Here is a 20,773-nt window from a genome sequence, read left to right as displayed (position 1 = left end):
CCAGGCTAAACTAGAATAGCTAGAAGAAGCATAATCATTTCAAACATTATTATCCAGGCGATTTTTTTTCTTCCAGCCTGTCTTGTTTCGATCAGTTTTGAGAATTGTGTTGCGGCAAAAATATTGCTATGCATTTTATAACCCTGGTTGTACGGACAGAATCTGCGTAGAGGAGAGAGTATTAGCTGTTACTTTAATAAAAATAAAAATATGTATGTACAGGACAGGTCAAATAAGAACAAATTGTTGTTTATAATGACGGCCTGGTAAAAGAGGCAAAAGGCCTCTCAGAAGTGGTAAGAAGTAAGTGTAACAGTATAACTTTAGTCCGTCCCCTCGCCCATACCCGGGCCCCTCTGCACACATCAACATCAGTCACCCACGAAGCATCGTTACCCATCTGCTCCACAAAAGCCGCGGCCTCTTGCAGAGCATGGGGAACCACTACCTCAAGGTCTCAGAGCAAGGGGAACCACTACCTCAAGGTCTCAGAGCAAGGGGAACCACTACCTCAAGGTCTCAGAGCAAGTGACGTCACCGATTGAAACGCTATTTTAGCGCGCACCACCGCCATTTCACATCCGTTACATAAGAAAACAAATATCTGGTTATTTTGTTATGACATATTGTTTGGCAGAATAAACACGGTGTAGTGAATATTTTGCAAAATTGCGTTACCCACTCCAGTCAGCAGATGGCGATGTGAGTCTTTCAAGTTTTTTTTTTATTGCGTGACGTATAATCTAGTGGACGGAGCGGGAAGCTTTTTCAACAGCAAGACGGACTCGTCAACAGTTAGCTTGCTAGCAAACATACAACATACAAACCAAAACGTCGGAGCTCTTTTCACCATTTTGTGTACAGTAGGGTTTTAAGCACACAGTCTGTCTGCTTGCTAGTTATTAAATGTCAAAAATATGTTGTTAGTCAGCTAACTTGTTAAGATATCCTAGCACTACGCTAGTCGAAAATGCTAATTAACTAGCTAGCCAACTAACATCCACCACCATGAGCTCAATAAGCTACTCGACCCCTATTAAAGAAGAGGTCTGCTGGTCGGAAAAAGAAGCTCTGGGGCTGAACATTATCATGAAAGAGGAAGAGGAGGATGGTATCACCGTGAAAGGCGAGGATCCGGAGATGACTGTCACAGGGAAAGGGGAGGAAGAAGCTGTGTTAGTGAAGGAGGAAGAGGACGTTTTTAGGGGAGTGAAAGAGGAGGAAGAAAGAGGAAGATATGACTGTCACGGTGAAAGAGGAGGAGGAGACTGGAGATCTGATTAACACCAGTGAGTACTGTCTTAAAAACAGTGGCACAAACTCTGCAGTTGTTTAAAAAATAATGTTTTTTTAAGGGGTATTGTACTGAAGTTCTACACTTGAATAATTTATTCTGTATTGTAGGAATTGTTAAAGCTACAAAGACAGGGCCATTAACAAAACGTTAACATTGAAAAACAGCATCGCTATAGGGAGAGAAGGAAACGCCCAGATTGGAGAAAATGTATTGTAGGAATTGTTAAAGCCTTATGTCCGTAGTATTTGAGTTAGGCCCATAAGGTTAGACAGACCGATCCGATTGAAATCTCTATGGCGTTTATTAGGTCCGTAGTATTTGAGTTAGGCCTATAAGGTTAGACAGACCGATCCGATTGAAATCTCTATGGCGTTTATTAGGTCCGTAGTATTTGAGTTAGGCCTATAAGGTAAGACAGGACGATCCGATTGAAATCTCTGTGGCGTTATTGAATTGAAAAAACTCAACCCTGTAGATTATTGTGAAATGGCTAGCTAGTTAGCTGGGTGTGCGCTAATAGTGTTTCAAACGTCACTCTGTCTTTTTTGGTCCTCCAATAATCGGTATTGGCGTTGAAAAATCATAATCGGTCGACCTCTAGTTGAAACAGTCCTTTATAGTGTGTTGATAATAATCCACGGGGTTGAAACAGTCCTTTATAGTGTGTTGATAATAATCCACAGGGTTGAAACAGTCCTTTATAGTGTGTTGATGATAATCCACAGGGTTGAAACAGTCCTTTATAGTGTGTTGATGATAATCCACAGGGTTGAAACAGTCCTTAACCTCTCTGGGATCGTTCTGGATGCTAGTGATTGCAGGGCGCCAAATTCAAACAACAGAAATCTCATTATTAAAATTCCTCAAACATACAAGTATTATCCACCATTTTAAAGATACACTTCTCGTTAATCTTCTCATTAAATTGTAGGCCCTGTTCAGAGATATTAATGCCTCTTGTAAGACCCTATGATTGTTCACACAGGAGAGAGACACGACTATCCTGGATCCTCTGGGGAGCCTCAACAACATCCTGATGCTGACGAGGAAGAAAAGAGTCTCTCCAGATCAGCACACAAGATGGTACAGCTTGGTCTGGTCTAGCATACAGCTTGCTCTATCGGGGGCTGGGTTTCTGTAAAGCACTTTATGACAACAGTGACATCAGCATCCATAATGATATGTGTCTGTGTTCCCTCTTTATGGTTACCAGGACAACGCTAGCCCTTCCTCCCTCCCGGAGTCCCCGTGTCGTGCCTCTCCCAGTAGCACCTTACTGCTGGGTATGAAGAGGTTGTCTGTGCTGCTGGTGGACTGCAGGAAAACAACGGGGCTGAGTGGAACTGTGAGAGGAGGAGAAGAGATGAAAGGATCAGATTTGACTCATCAAAGTAAGTGCTGTAGTTTAGTTTGAACAAATACAATAGATCTGTCCACTGGTATCTGTTACCAGGACAACCAGCAGAGTTCTGTTAGTTGACAAGAAGATGGACTGGTATGAGTTACCATGACAACCATCACAGTTCTGCTAGTTGACAGGAAGATAGACTGGCCGCTCTGTCAGAACATCAGCTGACTGGATTTGGGAGAAAGAGAAATGGGGAAGGCTTGGGCGAGTTGCTGTGGGGGGTGCAGTGCTGTTGACCGGGGTAGGAGTAGCCAGGTGGAAAGCATGGCCAGCCATAGAAAAATGCTTGTTGAAATTCTCAATTATGGTGGATTTATCAGTGGTGACAGTGTTTCCTATCTTCAGTGCAGTGGGCAGCAGGGAGGAGGTGTTCTTATTCTCCATGGACTTTACAGTGTCCCAGCAGAGTTCTGTTAGTTGACAGGAAGGTGGACTGGTATCTGTTACCAGGACAACCAGCAGAGTTCTGTTAGTTGACAGGAAGGTGGACTGGTATCTGTTACCAGGACAACCAGCAGAGTTCTGTTAGTTGACAGGAAGGTGGACTGGTATCTGTTACCAGGACAACCAGCAGAGTTCTGTTAGTTGACAGGAAGATAGACTGGTGTATATGGATGTTATGAATATCATAACACTGAAAAAGGATTCTGCCAATGAAAAGAGAGAAACCAGTAGACCATATAAAACCTTGATGAAAGTTAGCTTTAGAGAGAAACCAATAGACCATATAAATCCTTGATGAAAGTTAGCTTTAGAGAGAAAGTTTCAAGATGATCTGATGTAAGGTGCTTGTTTTACAAAACCTTTTCCTAAAAACATTATAGATGTGACATTGCCTGTCCCAGTCAACCCCCCCTTTCTTTACTAGACTGTAGAACAGGCAAACTAAACTCCAGACACTTCAATGTGGTCTGTATTGCCTCATTACCATCTGATCTACAAATATATTATTCTACACTACTGGTCAAAAGCTTTAGAACACCTACTCATTGAAGTTTTTTTTTTTTTAATTTGGACTTTTCTATTGTAGAATAATAATAAGTGAAGACATCAAAACTATTAAAAAACACATGGAATTCAAACAACAGAAATATAAATATTTAATAACAGTCATATAAATACAAGTGTAATACATCAAAATAATGCTTAACTTCTTGTTAATCCAGCCCCGGTGTCAGATTTCAAAAAGGCTTTACGGCGAAAGCAAACCATGTGATTATCTGAGGATAGCGCCCCACATACAAAAACATGAAACCCAGATTTCAAGCAGGCAGTTGTGACACGATAGTCAGAAATAGCGATATAATATATGCATTACCTTTGAGGATCTTCTTCTGTTGGCACTCCAAAGGTCCCAGATATATCACAAATGGTCATTTTGTTCGATAAAGTCCTTCTTTATATCCATAAAAACTCAGTTCAGCTGGCACCCTTCAGTCAATAATCCACCGATTTCCCTTCATCAAAATGCATACAAATGAATGAACCCCAAACGTTACTCATAAACTTATCCAAACAAGTCAAAACAACATTTATAATTAAACCTTAGATACCCTAATATGTAAATAATCTATAAAATTGAAGACCGAGAATAGTTATTGTCTTTACCTGAGACAAACAAAAAGAAAGCGCTCTCTTGGCCATGCGCTTGGAAACACTACAGCCAATATGGGAGCCACTTAGAAAAACTACAACTTCTCCCTCATTTAAAAAAATAAAGCCTGAAACTCTTTCTCAAGACTGTTGACATCTAGTGGAAGCCCAAAGAACTACAATCTGGGAGAATTTCGCCCCATTATAAAAGTGCCAGCCATTGAAATCAGTGATATGCTGAATTTTTTTGGGGGGTTGTCCTCGGGGTTTCGCCTGCCATTTCAGTTCTGTTGTACTCACAGACATTAATCTAACAGTTTTGGAAACTTTAGAGTGTTTTCTATCCAAATCTACCAATTATATGCATACCCTAGCTTCTTGGCCTGAGTAGCAGGCGGTTTACTTTGGGAACGCTTTTCATCCGGACGTCAAAATACCGCAACCAAAGCGGTTTTAACACTTGTGGTTAATACATAGTTTGAGGTCTAAACTATTATTCTACAATGCAGAAAATAGTAAAAATAAAGAATAACCCTTTAGTAGGTGAGTCCAAACTTTTGACTTGTGTTGTACATTCAATTCCATGGCAACAGCTCCAGTGGACATTCCTGCAGTCAGCATGCCAATTGCCCGCTCCCTCTGAGACAACTGTGGCATGGTTGTGTGACACAACTGCACATGTTAGAGTGGCCTTTTATTATCCCCAGCACAAGGTGCACCTGTGTAATAATAAAGCTGTTCAATCAGCTTCTTGATATGCCACACCTGTGAGGTGGATGGATTATCTTGGCAAAGAATAAATGTTGACTAACAGGGATGTTAAGAATTCTGCCATCTTTTTTCATCTCATGTAACATCTAACACTTTACATGTTGCGTTTATATTTTTGTTTATTGTAGTTACTATCAGTTTTAGGAACATCAAAACAAAATATTTCACTTTATTTTTACTTTACACAAAATATGACATCAGCGATAATCAAAATGTTGAAAATCTGTGAATCTCTAAATAAGAAATTGGTCCAATTAAACAGCAATGTGTCGAACCCTTTCAACAACGGAGAGATTTTTACTGATGTGCTTTGTATCTTCGTCGTAAAAACAAGTTTTGGACTAACACTTTAAATTACTTATTTACTTATTTTATGTTTAACCTCTCTAGGGTACGTGAGACGGTAGCGTCCTCTTCAGCAGCTAGTGAAACTGCAGGGCGCCAATTTCAAAACAACAGAAATCCCATAATTAAAATTCCTCAAACATACAAGTATTATACACCATTTTAAAGATACACTTGTTGTAAATCCAACCACAGTGACCGTGATGCGATTATGTTAGGACAGCGCCTAGCCACAGAAAACCATACAACCATTTTCCAACCAAGGAGAGGTGTCACAAAAGTCAGAAATAGCGTTCAAATTAATCACTTACCTTTGATTATCTTCATCTGATGGCACTCCCAGGTCTCCATGTTAGACAATAAATGTTAGTTTTGTTCCATAAAGTTCATCTTTATGTCCAAATACCTCCTTTTTGTTTGGGCATGTAGTCCATTCCATTACAGTTCGTAGAAACATGTCAAACGATGTATATAATCAATCTTTAGGATGTTTTTATCATAAATCTTCAATAATATTCCAACTGGACTATTCCGTTGTTTCATTAGAAATGAAAGGGAACAGAGCTCATGGCCACGCGCGATAAACAACTAAAGGCTTTCAGCTGAGCCACCTGCTTTGAGTGGTCTTATTCTCTCCCCTTTCACAATAGAAGACTGGTGACATCTAGTGGAAGCCTTAGGAAGTGTAATCTGACCCCATAGACACAGGATATTGGAGAGGCAATCACTTTTTTTTTAAACTACGAATCTCAGATTTCCCACTTCTTGGTTGGATTTTGTCTCAGGTTTTTGGCTGCCGTATGAGTTCTGTTATACTCATAGATATTATTTTAACAGTTTTGGAAACTTTAGAGTGTTTTCTATCCACATCTACTACTTATATGCATAATCTAGCTTCTGGGCCTGAGAAACAGGCAGTTTACTCTGGGCACGCTTTTCATCCAAACTTCCCAATGCTGCCCCCTATCCCAAGAAGTTAATAGTGTGTTGTTGATGATAATCCACAGGGTTGAAACAGTCCTTTATAGTGTGTTGATAATAATCCACAGGGTTGAAACAGTCCTTTATAGTGTGTTGATGATATTAATCCACAGGGTTGAAACAGTCCTTTATAGTGTTAATGATAATCCACAGGGTTGAAACAGTCCTTTATAGTGTGTTGATATTAATCCACAGGGCTGAAACAGTCCTTTATAGTGTGTTGATGATGATAATCCACAGGGTTGAAACAGTCCTTTATAGTGTATTGATAATAATGTTAGACTAGTAGCCATGGGTTAATGATGTCCCTCTGTTCCAAACCAAATGGTAGGCTAGTAGCCATGGGTTAATGATGTCCCTCTGTTCCAAACCAAATGGTAGGCTAGTAGCCATGGGTTAATGATGACCGTATGCTTATATGCTTTTCTTCCAGTGGAGATTAGTTTATAAATTACCTGGCTGGGCTGTGGGGCAGTGGAGATTAGTTTATAAATTACCTGGCTGGGCTGTGGGGCAGTGGAGATTAGTTTATAAATGGCCTGGCTGGCTGTGGGGCAGTGGAGATTAGTTTATAAATGGCCTGGCTGGGCTGTGGGACAGTGGAGATTAGTTTATAAATGGCCTGGCTGGGCTGTGGGACAGTGGAGATTAGTTTATAAATGGCCTGGCTTTGCTGTCGGACAGTGGAGATTAGTTTATACATTTCCTGGCAGGACTATGGAGATTAGTTTATAAATGGCCTGGCTGGGCTGTGGGACAGTGGAGATTAGTTTATAAATGGCCTGGCTGGGCTGTGGGACAGTGGAGATTAGTTTATAAATGGCCTGGCTGGGCTGTGGGACAGTGGATCTTTTGGGATAATTCAAATGGAACTTTTAACATGTATTACCAGTGGATTATTGCAAATGTGTATCAACCAATCATTATTCAGGATCCATTCAGGATCCAAACTACTTATTTTCCAATGAGGAATCTAGACTTGATTAAACCGCATAAGACATTTTTATCATGTGTAGGTTTCATTCGTTTTGTTTTAACCAAATACTATGTTTGTCTTTGACAGGAGAGAGGCCAGACTCTCGCTCTGACACTAGGAAGAGTCCTACAGGGGAATCGGCCCCAGTGACATCCAAACCAGCAAGACCCCACCACTGTTCCCAGTGTGGAAAGCGATTTATCCGGTTAGGGCACCTGAAACAACATAAGAGAACACATACAGGGGAGAAGCCATTCCAATGCTCCCAGTGTGGAAAGGGTTTTGGACAGTCAAGTGATCTAAAAGTGCATGAAAGAAGACATACAGGTGAGAAGCCTCATCACTGCTCTCAGTGTGAAAAGACATTTTTGTCATCAGGGGACCTGAAATCACATGAGAAAACACACTTAGTAGAGAGGCCTTTCCAATGCTCTCAGTGTGGAAAGGGATTTATCCAGTCATCGCATCTGAAAGAGCATGAAAGAATACACACAGGAGAGAAGCCATTCCAATGCTCCCAGTGTGGAAAGAGTTTTACCCAGAGAGGGAAGCTGACAAATCATGAAAGAAGACATACAGGTGAGAAGCCTCATCACTGCTCTCAGTGTGGAAAGGGTTTTGGACAGTCAGGGCATTTAAAAGTGCATGAAAGAACACACACTGGAGAGAAGCCGTATCAATGCTCCCAGTGTGAAAAGACATTTTTGTCATCAGGGTACCTGAAATCACATGAGAAAACACACTTAGTAGAGAGGCCTTTCCAATGCTCTCAGTGTGGAAAGGGATTTATCCAGTCATCGCATCTGAAAGACCATGAAAGAATACACACAGGAGAGAAGCCATTCCAATGCTCCCAGTGTGGAAAGAGTTTTACCCAGAGAGGGAAGCTGAAAGATCATGAAAGAACACATACAGGGGAGAAGCCTCATCACTGCTCTCAGTGTGGAAAGAGTTTTGGACAGTCAGGGCATTTAAAAGTGCATGAAAGAACACACACTGGAGAGAAGCCGTATCAATGCTCCCAGTGTGAAAAGACATTTTCTCATCAGGGGACCTGAAATCACATGAGAGAACACACTTAGTAGAGAGGCCTTTCCAATGCTCTCGGTGTGGAAAGGGATATATTCACTCATGGCATCTGAAAGAGCATATGAGAATACACACGAGAACAACCATTCCAGTGCTCTCAGTGTGGAAAGGGGTTTAACTGGGTAGTGAGCCTGAAAAGGCATAAAATGACACACGCAGGAGAGAAGCCTTTCCACTGCTCCCAGTGTGGAAAAAGTTTGACCCATTTAGGGAATCTAAAAATGCACGAAAGGGCACACTCAGGAGAGAAGCCTCACATCTGTTCCCAGGGTGGAAAGGGTTTTGTTCAGTTAGTGCACCTAAAAACACACGAGAGGACACACATGAGTGTAGCCTCACCTTTGCTCCCAGTGTAGAAAGGGTTTTGTTCAGTTAGTGCACCTAAAAACACACGAGAGAACACACACATGAGTGTAGACTCGCCTTTGCTCCCAGTGTAGAAAGGGTTTTCTTCAGTTAAGGGGCATGAAAGAAAATGAGAGACACACACAGGTAGAAGACACCATTGGAGCAGGGCTTCATTCATTTCAAAACCAGTGTTTACATCACCTAGATATGAAAAAACAACCAGTTGAATAATGGAATGTATTTACAAATTCTTCAACTACATATCATATTAAGAATTTGAAAGACAGTACAATAATAAATATTAAAATTATTTGGATGTATTTAAAATAGTTGTGAATGTACTTAGTAGTAGTTTTAAAAAAAAAGTAACAAACAACGTCACATGTACAGGTCTTATTTCACTGTTTAATCACAATATACAGCCCAACTCTACATTGGTGTCCCATCTGGTGTGGCTTCTTCTGCTCATCTGCTTCTTTCAGATTTTTGACAAGCTTTCCATTGTACCTGGCAGAGCAATTGGTGAGATGTTTAGTCAGTTCTCTTATTTTTTTATTTTACCTTTATTTAACTAGGCAAGTCAGTTAAAGAACAAATTCACTGTACCTGATTTGTACCTTGTCAGTTCGGGGGTTTGAACTTGCAACCTTCCCGGTTACTAGTCCAATGCTCTAACCACTAGGCTACCCTGCCGCACCAGCCTTCTGATGTATGGAATGATGTAGCTGTGCTGTGATGATTTTGAATCCTTGCACGCAATCTGTGGCAAGCATGTAGGAGCAGTATAGACCTTGTCTGTTCATTATATACATCGACATGATGTGTTGTTACACCATGTTACACCATGTAGGAGCAGTATAGACCTAGTCTGTTCATTATATACATCTACATGATGTATTGTTACACCATGTAGGAGCAGTATAGACCTAGTCTGTTCATTATATACATCTACATGTTGTATTGTTACACCATGTAGGAGCAGTATAGACCTAGTCTGTTCATTATATACATCTACATGATGTACTGTTACACCATGTAGGAGCAGTATAGACCTAGTCTGTTCATTATATACATCTACATGATGTATTGTTACACCATGTAGGAGCAGTATAGACCTAGTCTGTTCATTATATACATCTACATGATGTATTGTTACACCATGTAGGAGCAGTATAGACCTAGTCTGGTCATTATATACATGATGTATTGTTACACCATGTAGGAGCAGTATAGACCTAGTCTGTTCATTATATACATCTACATGATGTATTGTTAAACCATGTAGGAGCAGTATAGACCTAGTCTGTTCATTATATACATGATGTATTGTTACACCATGTAGGAGCAGTATAGACCTAGTCTGTTCATTATATACATGATGTATTGTTATACTATGTAGGAGCAGTATAGATCCAGCTGCATATTGTGAGATGATCTGTTTGATTATTGATATCCTAAATGCAGATGTGTAGTATAGTAGCCTATGTTTTATAAACTTGCTCATTAAAAATCTGTTCTGATCAACACATGCTTCTCTTTTGTATGTATCCATATAGTTTAAATAAAAATACATGAAAAATAAAAGTTTTGTCTGAAAATAAAAAATAAAATAAAGATTTTTACCACGTTCACGTGCTAGTCGGAACTAGGAAACTTGCGTTCAACTAATCAGCAAGTCAGGAATGTTTGAGTTTCCTAGTTCAGCGCATTTACCAACTTCAGTCGGTAGTAAATGGTGTGGCCAGTGTGACGTATAATCAGTGGACAAGCTGGTCAGGTAACCAACAGAGCCGAAACATTGAAGCTCTTCACCTTTTACTGCAAAGGGGGCTAAATCAGGGTCACACAGAGTGATTCTTGGTTTTGGGTTTGTTTATTACACTCTATATACATCACAGAAGAAATATAACAAAACTGTTTGACATAGAAACACCAGATTTTTGTCGGGATGTTTTGAATGAGCCTTTATTTACAACGAAATTCTGAAATAAATGTAAATAAATAAATAATTGCAGCATAAATGACTGCAGGAAATGGCTACAGCGCTTTCTGCGTATATTTGCCGCTGTGTTTTAAACGCACTTCTCTCGGATATGGCTGGTTGTCCCATTTAATGTCATATTTACTTTGCTAGTAGCTAGCTGGCTTGCTTTGGTAGCCAGACACTAGACTATCAAAGATATTTATAACTAGCAACCCACTGGGAACAGACGTCAATTCAAGGTCTATTCCACTTTGGTTCAATTGTAATTTTAATTGTGATTACGGTTAAAGCCGAGACACTCCATTTCGTATGATGTGTTACGAATTTCTATTTGTTGTGGCTAACATTAGCTAGGCTAGTGGTTGGGTTTATGGGGTTAAGGTTAGGGTTGGGGTTAAGCTAACAGGGTTGATTCCTCAGATGGGGCCACAGTGTCTCCTGACCCCTCCTGTCTCAGCCTCCAGTATTTATGCTGCAGTAGTTTATGTGTCGGGGGGCTAGGGTCAGTTTGTTATATCTGGAGTACTTCTCCTGTCCTATTCGGTGTCCTGTGTGAATCTAATTGTGCTCTCTCTAATTCTCTCTTTCTCTCTCTCTCTCGGAGGACCTGAGCCCTAGGACCAGGCCTCAGGACTACCTGACATGATGACTCCTTGCTGTCCCCAGTCCACCTGGCCATGCTGCTACTCTAGTTTCAACTGTTCTGCCTGTGATTATTATTATTTGACCATCCTGGTCATTTATGAACATTTGAACATCTAGGCCATGTTCTGTTATAATCTCCACCCGGCACAGCCAGAAGAGGACTGGCCACCCTACATAGCCTGGTTCCTTTCTAGGTTTCTTCCTAGGTTTTGGCCTTTCTAGTGAGTTTTTCCTAGCCACCATGCTTCTACACCTGCATTGCTTGCTGTTTCGGGTTTTAGGCTGGGTTTCTGTACAGCACTTTGAGATATCAGCTGATGTACGAAGGGCTATATAAATACATTTGATTTGATTTGATTTGATTCCTAACAGGGTTTATTCATAATGTACAAATCCCTATTCAGCCTCTACATTTGCGTAGAGGAAATTAATATATGTAAGAAGTAAGAGAACTGGTTATTTAACAATTATTATTTAACAATTATTTTTTTTACGTTTTCCAGAATATTGTTTTTGTTCAACTGTGTTACTCACTCCAGTCAGCAGGTGGCGATGAGTCTTTCAGGTGACGCCTCTTCCGTGACGTATAATGTAGTGGACGGGATGTTTTTTCGACAACAGCAATTCAGCCACCTCGGTAGCGTGCTAGCCAACATAAAACTATAACATTGAAGCCTTTTGGCCATTTTTGTGTATATTAACCTCAGTGTTTTAAACACACTGTCTGCGTATTTACAAATTACTCTATTTAATTTACTATTTACGTTGTTAGCCATCTAGCTAAGTAACATTAGGCTAATGCTAACTAGCTTACTTTCTAACATCCTCGACCATGAGCTCACTAAGCTACTCCCTCCCTGCTAAAGAAGAGGAGGTCTGCTGGACGGAGAAAGATGTTCTCGTGAAAGAGGGGAAGGAAGAGGAGGCTGTCACAGTTAAACAAGAAGTAGAGGGTGAGACTGTTATAGTTAAACAAGAAGTAGAGGATGAGGCTGTTACAGTGAAAGAAGAGGAGAAAGACGTGAAAGAGGAAGAATTTACATTGAAAGAGGAAGAATATTTAAGGTGAAAGAAGAGGAAGAATCTTTAAGAATGAAAGAGGGAATGAAGGAGGGGAGATTACTGTCCCGTTGGAGGAGACTGGAGATCTGATTAACACCAGTAAGTGCTGTTTTAAAAACAGTGGAACAAAGCACTTTGAGATATCAGCTGATGTAAGAAGAGCTATATAATTACATTTGATTTGGTCAAATGAGCCGTAATTCGCAAAAGGCGGTCAAGCCACCCATGCATCTGTTTCTGCCTGAATTTTATTTTAAGTGGATAGACGACACTTTACGGTAGCGCGTGTTTTCTGTGAGGGGAAACTGAGTCGGGGGTTCTCTAATGCTCAGATAGAAACGACAGCTACAAATTATTCCAAGCAAACAGTTTCACGTACGCTTATTCAATCTTCCATGATCAAAAAGAAACCAAATCGTTTAGTTCATTTTCGCACCTTTTAATTTTTTACATTTTACCTTTATTTAACTAGACATGTCAGTTAAGAACAAAATGTTATTTTCAATGACGGCCTAGGAACAGTGGGTTCAACAACAACTGCCTTGTTCAGTGGCAGAACGACAGATTTTTACCTTTTACCTCATCTCAGGGATTTGATCTTGCAACCTTTCGGTTACTGGTCCAATGATCTAACCTCCCCACTGGGCTACCTGCCGACCTTAACAAAAATTAACTTGGTATCAGGGGTAGAGTGAGTCTGCTTCATCAAGTACTGAGTTAAGGGTCTGAATACTTATGTAAATCAGTTCCAGATTTTGTTTAAATACATTTGCAAAAATGTATACAAACCTGTTTTCGCTTTGTCATTGTGGGGTATTGTGTGTAGAATAAAAATCGGAGTAAAATAAATGTAATCCTTTTTAGAACAAGGCTGTAATGTAACAAAATGTGGAAAAAGTCAAGGGGTCTGTATAAAAGAGTGCAAAATATCCAATCAGAAATTATTATTTTCTCTGTTGAACATTGGATGATCCGGGCCAATAGCTGAAGTCTATTTTTATAGCGGACACTCGGGTGTCTTATTGCTCACATGTTCTATTTTCTCTCCATTTGATCCAGTGTTGAGGCTCAGCGGAGTGGATGTGTTGTTTCCTACCTTCACCACCTGGGGGCGGTGATACGACTTGGTCTATTAAGACACTCAGTTTAATGCCGGTTAGATTTCATGATCAAACAATGAATACATCTAACAGGGTTCTAGGCTTTATCAGAAAGTTAGTTATTTTTGAATAACCTAAAACATGGGAACCCTCAAGTAATAATGAGAGAGAGAAGGAACAATAGCAAGATATGAAAATCACATGAGAAATTTGAACAAACGTTTATAACAAAGCATTATCAAGACAGAAATGATGCATGCAAGCCCCGCCCCCAATTGGAACCAAACGTCCAAAAATAACCTACTAATTTAAATATCATAACAGTATTAAGACAAAATTCAAGTTAGTATTTTCCAAACTGTTCTAATGAAGTGTTTTAAAATCCTAATGTTGCAGCTTTTAAAATGTGAATAATTTTGGAAAGTCTGATTCTATGCTATTTGTCAATCACATATATATATTCGGAATGACAAATCTCACAGGAAGTGAGATTGAGAAAACAATACCAAGATGGAAAAATTCAATGAGGAGTGAAAGGCAAACTGAGGCCACAGTGGAGGAAAGCTGAGGAAATAAATGATGCGTCGTTGGCCTAGGTCTATTAGATAACCAGATAGGGCTACTACACAGCTCATTACTACCACAGATAACCAGATAGGGCTACTACACAGCTCATTACTACCACAGATAACCAGATAGGGCTACTACACAGCTCATTAATACCACAGATAATCAGATAGGGCTACTACACAGCTCATTACTACCACAGATAATCAGATAGGGCTACTACACAGCTCATTACTACCACAGATAATCAGATAGGGCTACTACACAGCTCATTACTACCACAGATAACCAGAGTACAGGCTACTACACAGCTCATTACTACCACAGATAACCAGATAGGGCTACTACACAGCTCATTAATACCACAGATAATCAGATAGGGCTACTACACAGCTTATTACTACCACAGATAATCAGATAGGGCTACTACACAGCTCATTACTACCACAGATAAACAGAGTACAGGCTACTACACAGCTCATTACTACCACAGATAACCACATAGGGCTACTACACAGCTCATTACTACCACAGATAATCAGATAGGGCTACTACACAGCTCATTACTACCACAGATAACCAGAATACAGGCTACTACACAGCTCATTACCACCACAGCTCCACTAGAGTTGGAATGGGCTAAAAGATTTGGCTCCACTAAATATAGTTTGTCAATGCCATGATTCCTCTTCTCCTTCCTGTAGCAATGCAAGTCATTTTCAGTCAACCTTCAGCTTTTGGAAAAGTAAAAAATGACTCCTACTTATTCAAATTACACCAAGATTCTTTTAAATTAGATTTTTTTTTGTAATCTGGCCTCGGGTTATTCAATCACATGTATTTATAAAGCCCTTTTTACATCAGCCGATGTCACAAAATGCTATACAGAAACCCAGCCTAAAACCCCAAACAGCAAGCAATGTAGATGTAGAAGCACGGTGGCTAGAAAAACTCCCTAGAAAGGCCGGAATCTAGGAAGAAACCTAGAGAGGAACCAGGCTCTGAGGGGTGGCCAGTCCTCTTCTGGCTGTGCCAGGTGGAGATTATAACACTACATGGCCAAGATGTTCAAACGATCATAGATGACCAGCAGGGTCAAATAATAATATTGAGGGATCTGATTTGAATTCAACCTCCTCGCAAGATAGTTGTGGAGGTTTCATTCAGGTCTCTATTTAAAGAAACACTATGTATTTTGCAGGAGAAAGACCAGACTCAGAGGAACCAGAGACGTCCAAACCAGCAAGACGACACCACTGCTCCCACTGTGGAAAGGGTTTTAACCAGTTAGGGGACCTGAAAACACATGAGAGAATACATACAGGAGAAAAGCCATACCACTGCTCCAAGTGTGAAAAAGGTTTTAACCAGTTAGGAAACTTGAAGCGGCATGAGAGAATACATACAGGAGAAAAGCCGTACCACTGCTCCCACTGTGGAAAGGGTTTTAACCAGTTGTGGGACCTGAAAGGCCACAAGACTTTGCACACAGCGGAGAAGCCTTATCACTGCTCCCTTTGCGGAAAGAGTTTTACAGTGTTAGGGAGCTTGAAAATACACGAGATAAATCACACAAGGGAGACGCCTTACCACTGCTCCCAGTGTGAAAACAGTTTTACCGAGTTAGGGAGCCTGAAAATACACGAGAGAATACACACAGGAGAGAAGCCTTACTACTGCTCCCAGTGTGGAAAGAGATTTACCCAGTTAGAAAGTCTGAAAGAGCATAAGATACTGCATACAAGGGAGAAGCCTTACCCCTGCTCCCTTTGTGTAAAGAGATTTTCCTCATCAGGGTGCCTGAAAAGACATGAGAGGACACACACAGGCGATAAACCTTTCCAATGCTCCCAGTGTGGAAAGAGTTTTTCCTTGTTAGCGAGCCTGAAAAGACATGAGAGGACACACACAGGAAATAAGACTCATCACTGCCCCCAGTGTGGAAAGAGTTTTAAGCTGAAAGGACAACTGAACCAGCATGAGAGAATACACACAGGGGAGAAGCCATACCACTGCTCCCAGTGTGAAAAGAGTTTTGCCTGGTTAGGGGACCTGAGAAGACATGAGAGGACGCACACGGGAGAGAAGCCTCATCACTGCTCCCAGTGTGGAAAGCGTTTTACCCAGTTAAGACACATGAAAAGACATGAGATAATACACACAGGAGATAAGAACGTAGGCTGAACAGTGAGACATAGGACAGATGTAGGCTGCTGAACAGTAGGACATAGGACAGATATAGACTGAACAGTGGAACAGAGGACAGATGAAGGCCCAATACATGATGGGACAGTAGTCCCCAGACACTCTGAATGTGTCTTGACTTTCGGGTTTTTTTCCTCCTGCATGTATTATAAAGGATTGTGTTTGTGGATGTGTTTTCTGGGTGAGGGTTTGGTTTGTGCCCGAGCACAGCTGATTCAAAGAACCAACTCATCATCAAGCTTTTCTTATTTGAATGGGCTGTGTAGTGTTAGAGGACCTGAAAGAATACAGAGGTTTTGTTCTGGCTGTTGTTTTTGACTGAGAATTGTTCTGACTTTTCTCTTTTTCTTTTAAGTTGTTGAAATGTTCCCGGAATCACTGACCTTCACATCTTAAAGTAATGATGGACTATCATTTAGCTGTCTTCAGTATACCACCCCTACCTTGTCACAACACAACTGATTGGCTCAAACACATTAAGAAGGAAAGAAATTGCACAAATTAACTTTTAACAAGGCACACCTGTTAATTGAAATGCATTCCGGGTGACAACCTCATGAAGCTGGTTGAGAGAATGCCAAGAGTGTGCGAAGCTGTCATCAAGACAAAGGGTGGTTACTTTGAAGAATCTCAAATATATTTTGATTTGTTTAACACTTTTTTGGCTACGAAATGGTTCCATGTGTGTTATTTCATAGTTTTGATGTCTTCACTATTATTCTACAATGTATAAAGTACTAAAAATAAATAAAAACCCTTGAATGAGTAGGTGTGTCCAAACTTTGACTGGTACATACAGTGCCTTGCGAAAGTATTCGGCCCCCTTGAACTTTGCGACCTTTTGCCACATTTCAGGCTTCAAACATAAAGATATAAAACTGTATTTTTTTGTGAAGAATCAACAACAAGTGGGACACAATCATGAAGTGGAACGACATTTATTGGATATTTCAAACTTTTTTAACAAATCAAAAACTGAAAAATTGGGCGTGCAAAATTATTCAGCCCCGTTAAGTTAATACTTTGTAGCGCCACCTTTTGCTGCGATTACAGCTGTAAGTCGCTTGGGGTATGTCTCTATCAGTTTTGCACATCGAGAGACTGAAATTTTTTCCCATTCCTCCTTGCAAAACAGCTCGAGCTCAGTGAGGTTGGATGGAGAGCATTTGTGAACAGCAGTTTTCAGTTCTTTCCACAGATTCTCGATTGGATTCAGGTCTGGACTTTGACTTGGCCATTCTAACACCTGGATATGTTTATTTTTTAACCATTCCATTGTAGATTTTGCTTTATGTTTTGGATCATTGTCTTGTTGGAAGACAAATATCCGTCCCAGTCTCAGGTCTTTTGCAGACTCCATCAGGTTTTCTTCCAGAACGGTCCTGTATTTGGCTCCATCCATCTTCCCATCAATTTTAACCATCTTCCCTGTCCCTGCTGAAGAAAAGCAGGCCCAAACCATGATGCTGCCACCACCATGTTTGACAGTGGGGATGATGTGTTCAGGGTGATGAGCTGTGTTGCTTTTACACCAAACATAACGTTTTGCATTGTTGCCAAAAAGTTCAATTTTGGTTTCATCTGACCAGAGCACCTTCTTCCACATGTTTGGTGTGTCTCCCAGATGGCTTGTGGCAAACTTTAAACAACACTTTTTATGGATATCTTTAAGAAATTGCTTTCTTCTTGCCACTTCCATAAAGGCCAGATTTGTGCAATATACGACTGATTGTTGTCCTATGGACAGAGTCTCCCACCTCAGCTGTAGATCTCTGCAGTTCATCCAGAGTGATCATGGGCCTCTTGGCTGCATCTCTGATCAGTCTTCTCCTTGTATGAGCTGAAAGTTTAGAGGGACGGCCAGGTCTTGGTAGATTTGCAGTGGTCTGATACTCCTTCCATTTCAATATTATCGCTTGCACAGTGCTCCTTGGGATGTTTAAAGCTTGGGAAATCTTTTTGTATCCAAATCCGGCTTTAAACTTCTTCACAACAGTATCTCGGACCTGCCTGGTGTGTTCCTTGTTCTTCATGATGCTCTCTGCGCTTTTAACGGACCTCTGAGACTATCACAGTGCAGGTGCATTTATACGGAGACTTGATTACACACAGGTGGATTGTATTTATCATCATTAGTCATTTAGGTCAACATTGGATCATTCAGAGATCCTCACTGAACTTCTGGAGAGAGTTTGCTGCACTGAAAGTAAAGGGGCTGAATAATTTTGCACACCCAATTTTTCAGTTTTTGATTTGTTAAAAAAGTTTGAAATATCCAATAAATGTCGTTCCACTTCATGATTGTGTCCCACTTGTTGTTGATTCTTCACAAAAAAATACAGTTTTATATCTTTATGTTTGAAGCCTGAAATGTGGCAAAAGGTCGCAAAGTTCAAGGGGGCCGAATACTTTAAGGCACTGTATGTATGTATGAGTATTTATAAGTGCATGTACAGTTGAAGTCGGAAGTTTACATACACTTAGGTTGGAGTCATTAAAACTAGTTTTTCATCCACTCCACAAACTTCTTATTAACAAACTATAGTTTTGGCAAGTCGGTTAGGAGATCTACTGTGTGCATGACACAGGTATTTTTTCCAACAATTGTTTACAGACAGATTATTTCATTTATAATTCATAATATCTTTAGAAGCTTCTGATAGGCTAATTGACATAATTTGAGTCAATTGGAGGTGTACCTGTGGATGTATTTCAAGGCCTACCTTCGAACTCAGTGTCTCTTTGCTTGACATAATGGGAAAATTTTAAAAAAGCAGCCAAGACCTCAGAAAAAAAATGGTAGACCTCCACAAGTCTGGTTCGTCCTTGGGAGCAATTTACAAACGCCCTAAGGTACCACGTTCATCACGACAAATCTCATCGCGCACCAGCGACTCCTGTGGTGGGCCGGGCTAACCAAGGTTGCCAGGTGCACAGTGTTTCCTCCAACACATTGTTGTTGCGATGAGACAAGATAGTAGCTACTAACAATTGGATACCACGAAATTGGGGAGAAAAAGGGGCACATTTAAAAAAAAAAACAACAAAAAAAAGACCGACCGAAGGCGGTTGTCAATCCAGATTTCCATCGTTATCAGGGACTCGAGGCCAGTTCATCCTTCATGGAGTTAGATAGACCCTGGTGGAAAGAGGTGATCAGTTCCTCAGTATTACACCCACTCTCAGCGGCGACGCCTGTAGCATATTTAGGTTAGCATATTTCCCTTTCTACTTCCTGCCTGTGTCTTAAATACTGTGGTTTTAAAGAATGGGCCACTGGGTGATGAGACTTGGGCATTGGCTCCTCCTGGGTTGGAGTTGCCAATACAGGGCTAAAATTAAATTGTACTACACCAGCTCCGACGCTGGACTTATGTGGCAGGGCTTGCATACTATTACAGACGACAAAGGGAAGCACAGCCGCGAGCTGCCCAGAGACACTAGCCTACCAGACGAGCTAAATCACTGCTATGCTCGCTTCAAGGCAAGCAACACTGAGGCATGCATGAGAGCATCAGCTGTTTCAGGCAACTGTGTGATCACGCTCTCCGTAGCCGACGTGAGTAATACCTTAAACAGGTCAACATTCACAAGGCCGCGGGGCCAGACGGACTACCAGGACGTGTGCTCCAGGCATGCGCTGACCAACTGGCAGGTGTCTTCACTGACATTTTCAACATGTCCTGATTGAGTCTGTAATACCAACATGTTTCAAGCAGACCACCATAGTCTTTGTGCCCAAGAACACTAAGGCAACCCGCTTAAATGACTACAGACCCGTAGCACTCACGTATGTAGCCGTGAAGTGCTTTGAAAGGCTGGTAATGGCTCATATCATCACCATTATCCAAGAAACCCTAGAACCACTCATTTGCACACCGCCCAAACAGATCCACAGATTATGCCATCTCTATTGCACTCCACACTGCCCTTTCCCACCTGGACAAAAGGAACACCTACGTGAGAATGCTATTCATTGACAACTGCTCAGCGTTCAACACCATAGTTCCCTCAAAGCTCATCACTAAGCTAAGGATCCTGGGACTAAACATCTCCCTCTGCAACTGGATCCTGGACTTCCTGACTGGCCACCCCCAGGTGGTAAGAGTAAGTAACAACACATCTGCCACGCTGATCCTCAACACTGGAGCCCCTCAAGGGTGCTTTCTCAGTTCCCTCCTTTACTCCCTGGTCACCCATGACTGTGGCCAGGCACGACTCAAAACCATCATTAAGTTTGCAGACAACAAAACAGTGGTAAGCCTGATCACCGACAAACGATGAGACCTGGCTGGGTGGTGCCAGAATAACAACCGATCCCTCAAGCGTAACCAAGACTAAGGAGATGATTGTGGACTACAGGAAAAGGAGGACCGAGCAGGCCCCCATTCTCATCGGCAGG

At 41.1% G+C, this 20,773-nt stretch overlaps 1 protein-coding gene across 1 annotated transcript; it reads left to right on the top strand.

The window, feature by feature from the left end:
* Positions 1-1,237: 1,237 nt before the first annotated feature.
* On the top strand, positions 1,238-16,881 carry LOC112230422 (zinc finger protein 501). The gene is made up of 4 exons (XM_042313073.1): positions 1,238-1,289; positions 2,283-2,380; positions 2,511-2,688; positions 15,368-16,881. The coding sequence occupies exons 1-4, from the start codon at positions 1,238-1,240 to the stop codon at positions 16,348-16,350; spliced, it is 1,311 nt and encodes a 436-aa protein (XP_042169007.1). The 3' UTR covers positions 16,351-16,881.
* The last annotated feature ends 3,892 nt before the right edge of the window (positions 16,882-20,773 follow it).

Source organism: Oncorhynchus tshawytscha, unplaced genomic scaffold (genome assembly GCF_018296145.1).
Source record: "Oncorhynchus tshawytscha isolate Ot180627B unplaced genomic scaffold, Otsh_v2.0 Un_contig_12590_pilon_pilon, whole genome shotgun sequence".
Classification (NCBI taxonomy): domain Eukaryota; kingdom Metazoa; phylum Chordata; class Actinopteri; order Salmoniformes; family Salmonidae; genus Oncorhynchus; species Oncorhynchus tshawytscha.
This window is presented reverse-complemented; position numbering and strand designations above follow the sequence as displayed.